The sequence below is a fragment of the Squalius cephalus genome (genome assembly GCF_949319135.1).
Source record: "Squalius cephalus genome assembly, chromosome: 15".
NCBI lineage: Eukaryota > Metazoa > Chordata > Actinopteri > Cypriniformes > Leuciscidae > Squalius > Squalius cephalus.
The window spans coordinates 9558839-9564472 of NC_137136.1; the positions used below are offsets into that span (position 1 = coordinate 9558839).

The following is a 5634-nucleotide window of genomic DNA, read 5'->3' on the forward strand; positions in this document are numbered from 1 at the left end:
TATCATTGAGATATAGTTTTATTCAAAATTTTAATTCGTTTTTATTTTTCTATTTTCCAATTTAATTAGAATTTTTGTTAAAGTTTTAGTAAATTTGTTGTGTGTCTTCATTTACATTTTTTTTTTTTTTTTTTCAGTTTTAGTTATTTTAGTACATCAAGTTAAACTTAATGAAATTAAGAAATGTGGCTGTGGCAACTGGCTAAAAGTCACTATGAAATCATAATTGACAATTCTTTTTGGAATATTGCAATATTTATTATAAATGATTTATCTGTGCACAACATTATTGCAATATTTATAATCAATTATTTATCTGTGCCAATTATTTTTCTAAAATTCATGTGCCCTCATAATCTTTAATTAAAATAACTTACAGCCACATCTCTTCTCTTCTCTGATGACGTGTTTACTGGCACGGGGGCGAGACAGCCTGTCAATCACATGAGATCGACCAATAGCAAACCACAACCATCCAATCAATTCCCCATAGACAAAATCAAGTCCTGCCCTACATTTTTTGTTGTCCAAGAAGTTTCCCTCGGATATACGTTACAATATAGGGAAGAAAAGACTATTGCGACTTTAAAAATTAAAAAAAAATTATATATATTTTTAAGATTTGAGTTAAGGCTTCTTTTATTTCAAGTAATGAAACTGTTTTTATGATCAAACTTCAATTACAACAGTTTCTGATTGTAATATCTGCAGATAAATCTGAACTTCCACAGCATTCTTTCCATAGCTGCCAAAATGTTGCCATCATGGGATAAACAGGAGAAATGTGAAGTCAAGCTCAATGAAACTTTATACATGTTCGCTGATCATTAAACCTAAGATTGCCTCGTGTTATCTTTGGCAGACCTCGGCTTGGCACTTAAATTAAAAGGGATGATGTATTTCCTCATATGTAATTTGCAGTGGGCTACTGAGAGAAGAAAAGGGAAAGAGAGAGAGGGACGGAGAGAGAAAGTATGATGCCTGTTTGACCGGCAGGCGCATGCCAGAAATAACAGAGTGAACCTTGCTCTAGAGTCTCATTAGCTGGTGGAAAACAGTTCCCTGGAGGCACAACAGGGTGTAAATACATTTAAACCTTCTCAGACCTGAGGCAGACCTCTGCCAATTTTGTCTTTACTCATTCTCAGAGTGAGCGAGATGCACACCCATGCAGATGTAGACTGTAAGCTCCACGAGAGCTGAATCCTGGGTTTTAAGTCTCATAAATTCAGGCAAAAAATAATAATAATTCTGTCGCTTTTAGCATACACCCTGAGAAAGCTAAAAAACTGTATTCTAGAAAATCTGATATGTGTTTTGTGTCTTTTCTTGATTTGATGACAAAACTAAAATTATTATAGAGCTCTAGGATTGAAATTTTCTTTTGTTGTTAGTGTGCTCTGTGAAATTTCAAAATCAGGGTTATGCAATTTGTCATTTTAAATCTCTTTTTTTTTTCATCTAAAACATTGAGATTTCCAGATTGTTCTCTTCAGTTAATGTTAAGAGGTTTCGGTTTTCATTACACTAATATAACATGAACATTTTCCTTTTTATGAGAGATTTTTGGAAGTGGAAAGCCTTCTGAATTTTTAATTGAACTGGAATATAAATTACAGAATCTTTAACTTAATTGAAATATAAATACATTTTTGATTGGGATAAAGAGTCTGACTTCAACAGACCAATAAAACTGGAAGGATTTGGTTTTGATATTATTAAGTATAAATATGTTGATGTCTAAAGCAGGATTTGAAATTCAAATGAAACAGATTCAAACTGGCATTAAATGATTTTAGAATTAGGTGTGAATAAGTTGGGATCAGTATTAGGTTTGGGTTGTGGTTATAGTTGGTATACTTTTACTTGCACAGATATTTAGATAGATATATCAGAAAAAAAGCAGCTCAATGCGTCACAACTCACATCTGTGCCAAGTACTGCACCACAATATCTTAATAGGCCTACTTAAACATTGGTTTTCATTGGCAAAGACTGTTATTGTCTTATGCAGCAGGCTAGGAAAATGCATACATTTTTTAAAAATCTATACATGATAGATGATGTAATTAGAGGTTTATCATTCGGCATCTAGGCTTGCCCAGAAGAGGGCAGTGGTGTGTTGGTAAAAGCACAGCAGAAAAGTGGTTTCTGTAATACTGTATTAGACTTTAACTTTTGGAAAAGAGCTAATAAGGTAAGTACATCGTCTGTTAACTGTCACTGTCCAGGGAGCAGTACACTTGTGTCCGGTTTCACAGAGAAGGCTTAAACTAGTCCCAGACTAAAATGCATATTTGAGCAGTCTTAACTTAAAGCAACTTGCACTGGCATACCTTACAATATACCAGTGCTATTTTGTATCAAGATGCACAACAGTAATGTTTTTTTTTTCTTCTAGGCACATTTATAAAAGATACTTAAATGCCCTCATTTAACTAAGGTCCAATCCTGGCTTAATCTAAACCCTTTTTGTGAAACCACTTTATTTATTGCCCCTTTTCCTTAAAATAGAAATGATTCAAAAGCTTAAACACTCAAAATTCATCCTGTGGAAAATTTGAATTTGAACATTGTATTACCATGAAAACAGTATTTAAAAACTTTTAGCAGGCTCCATTTTTGTGATATCAACTTCAAATTTTGGAATACAACTTAGTTAGACATGGCTTTGATTTTCTAGCAATTATTGAGTCCAAATCTTGTGAGATATATATTTTGTATAAAATAAATTCAGTGCGTTTGCTTTAGTCAATTTTTATAACTTTTGAATTACAACCATTTAAGTAACTTAACAGGTTAAGTTATTCAAGCTGTTCAAAATAATACTGTTTGTGTACAAACATGATCAACCTTTATTGGCAGTAACAAAATACACAATGAAGAGTGAAATCACACCATGAAACGGTTTAACTTATTTATAGCACTCTGGCATTGCTATTGGCATAATGTCAATATAAAAATGAGATACTCTGACAGTATTTTCAGATATACTGAGCATCATGTCGAGTGCTGGGCGAGGAAGGCTCTTATTCTCTGCAGCAGCTCCTTCTTTACACTGTCAGGCACCAGGGCTGATGAACATAAGAGAGTTATAATTAACGATATTCATTTTTTCATCTTTGGCGGGACTTGTTAACACCCAAATGGTATCAATAAAAAAAATAAAAAAAGTGTGGGGGATGTAGTTACATGGGTTAGTTCACCCAACACTGAAAATGATCCCATAATTTACTCACCCTCAAGCCAGCCTAGCTATATATGACTTTCTTCTTTCAGCCAAACACTATCAGTTATATTACAAAATATCCTGACTCTTCCAAGCTTTATAATGGAAGTAAATAGAGTTTTTGAAGTTCCAAAAAGCACAACCATCCATCATAAAAATAATCCATACAGCTCCAGTGGGTTAATAAAGGCCTTATGAAGCAAAGCGAGGGATTATTGTAAGAAAAATATACATAATTATAACTTTATAAACTGTAATCAGTGCCTTTTGGTAACCACCATTTTTTTGCCCAGCCCTATTTGTTTGAACCGTGAGAGGAGTCTACTCTCACCTAAGCTTACGCTACTCCAACATCATACATGGGATCAGAGGTCACTCTTCCACCAGAACTCGACTCGCCAGTGATTATAGTTTATAAAGTTATAAATATAGATATTTTTCTGACAAAAATACATCGCTTCTCTTTGGAAGGCCGTTATTAACCCCCTGGAGCAGTATGAATTACTTTTATGATGGATGGACGCACGCACACACTTTTTGGAGCTTCAAAAACTCAGGCTCTATTCACTCCCATTATAAAGCTAGGAAGAGCCAGGATATTTTTTAATATAACTCTGATTGTGTTTGGCTGAAAAAAGAAAGTCATATACACTTAGATTGGCTTGAGGTGTTATGGGATAATGTTAATTTCAGCCTACCTCTTCCTTTAGGGGTAACTCCAGCAACCAAGTCCTCTACAGTAACATTCTCTATTCCTTTCTCCTTGATCACCTCTGCAAAACAACGACGATGCTGCTTTAAAAAACAACCATGGAACATATACAATGATTTGAGAGAGATCAGACTACCGTCCTACCTTTGCAGAGTGCTTTGAGCTGATCTCTCCAGCCACACTCGATGAGCTTGGCTCGAAGCAACTCCTTTAACCTGATCAAAAAGCAAAGCAGAGATTAATAGATGAAATGCGATGGGTGAGTCGTAGTGAGAACTACTAAAAACATAGTTCTCTACCTAGAAAGCATTTCTACAATAAATGCTGTCTACAGGGTTCTCACAGCTTTCAAACAATGAATGTCCATGACCTTTCCAGTCATTTGTGACTACTCACAAAGAGCAATTTGTAGCCAAACCAAATACAGTAGAGCAAAATGTCTAAAACTTTTCTGAAATTACTTAAATTTCATAAACTCAAGGAACGTGTGTCCAGGTAGGCAAATCACTAGTGTTTGAGACTATGATGCCCAAAAACGTTGTACAAGTACGTAACTTACTAGGTTTTAGCTCATGGAGGAACACGAGGATTATAGGCACTTACCTCTCCCTCTCACCCATTTCAATTAACTTCTGGTTTATGGCGGCCCTCATTTGTGATTCTTTACTCATATTAATCTGAAATAAGAAGTAAAGATGATGAAACGTGACGTGATATCGAGCTCATAGGCTAGATAGTGCCAGAGACAAAGGTTGTGCCCACTCACAAAACACATTTCACGTCTCATTTTTACATTACGCATAAACAAACAAGACATCTAGCCGGATTTTTGAAAGAAAAGAAAAAGACATTTAATCAGATGCACTAATTTGCATTTTTGGTGTTTTGTTAAAGAACACTGGTGGACTGTTTTATAGCCCGTTACAGATGCAGCATATCAGGTTATCGTTGTTGCAATTATAACTTAATATTGTTTAATAAACGTACCAAATACTGACGAAAATAAGCATAATGTTCTCATCGGCGTGTATGCGGACCTCTCTTTGCTGTTGTTGTAGCCGGCCGTTCCGCACACCCTTTATCTTCCCCACAGAAACACGATGATCGGCGGAAGGTTCCTTCCTATTTATGGTTCCTATACAGTTTCAATGTGTATGGCGTTCTAAACTTGTATGATTTACCCCAAATAAAACCCGCGTCCTACATGTTTTTGAATACATGCTAAACTTCTCTAACATTTTAACTGTCGTTAAAATAGTGTGCTTGTAGTAGTTAAAAATACGCCGTAGTTATTCTACACACATGTGAAGAAAGAGCGAAGCTGTCTTGTACCATGTTTTCACTAGACGGCATTTTGAGACATTCGGTCATATTAGTCAATTCATCTATTTAAGTGTAATCTATTCATCATAGCTATTCATTGATCTTACATGCCACTATAGCAATCCATGGTTTTAGGCCTGTCTGAACCTACATCACAAATACCACACGTCACGCATGAACTTAAGGTAAACTTTTCTGAAGGTTGAATTACGCTTATTTTATTGTAATATTACACGCATTGATACGAAATTAATATTTACATTTTCTTTCCTTTTTATGAAGGTATCCTGTACCACAAGATGGCGATGTGTCATAGAGAATGCCTTACAAAATCCACTGTTTTCTCAAGGGTGTCTGCTTCTGATTAGAT

At 35.2% G+C, this 5634-nt stretch overlaps 1 protein-coding gene across 2 annotated transcripts; it reads right to left on the reverse strand.

Annotated features, from left to right (window-relative positions):
- Positions 1–2831: 2831 nt before the first annotated feature.
- eny2 (ENY2 transcription and export complex 2 subunit) lies at positions 2832–5038 on the reverse strand. 2 transcript variants are annotated; one of them, XM_079895727.1, is made up of 5 exons: positions 4929–5038; positions 4545–4618; positions 4086–4156; positions 3928–4002; positions 2832–3074 (listed from the first exon to the last, which is right to left on the reverse strand). In XM_079895727.1, exons 2-5 carry the CDS (start codon positions 4610–4612, stop codon positions 3001–3003), a joined length of 288 nt encoding a protein of 95 aa, XP_079751853.1. In that variant the 5' UTR covers positions 4613–4618; positions 4929–5038; the 3' UTR covers positions 2832–3000. The 2 variants fall into 2 exon arrangements, with proteins under 2 accessions (XP_079751853.1, XP_079751852.1); XM_079895726.1 differs by having other exon boundaries at positions 4979–5036.
- Positions 5039–5634: the final 596 nt, after the last annotated feature.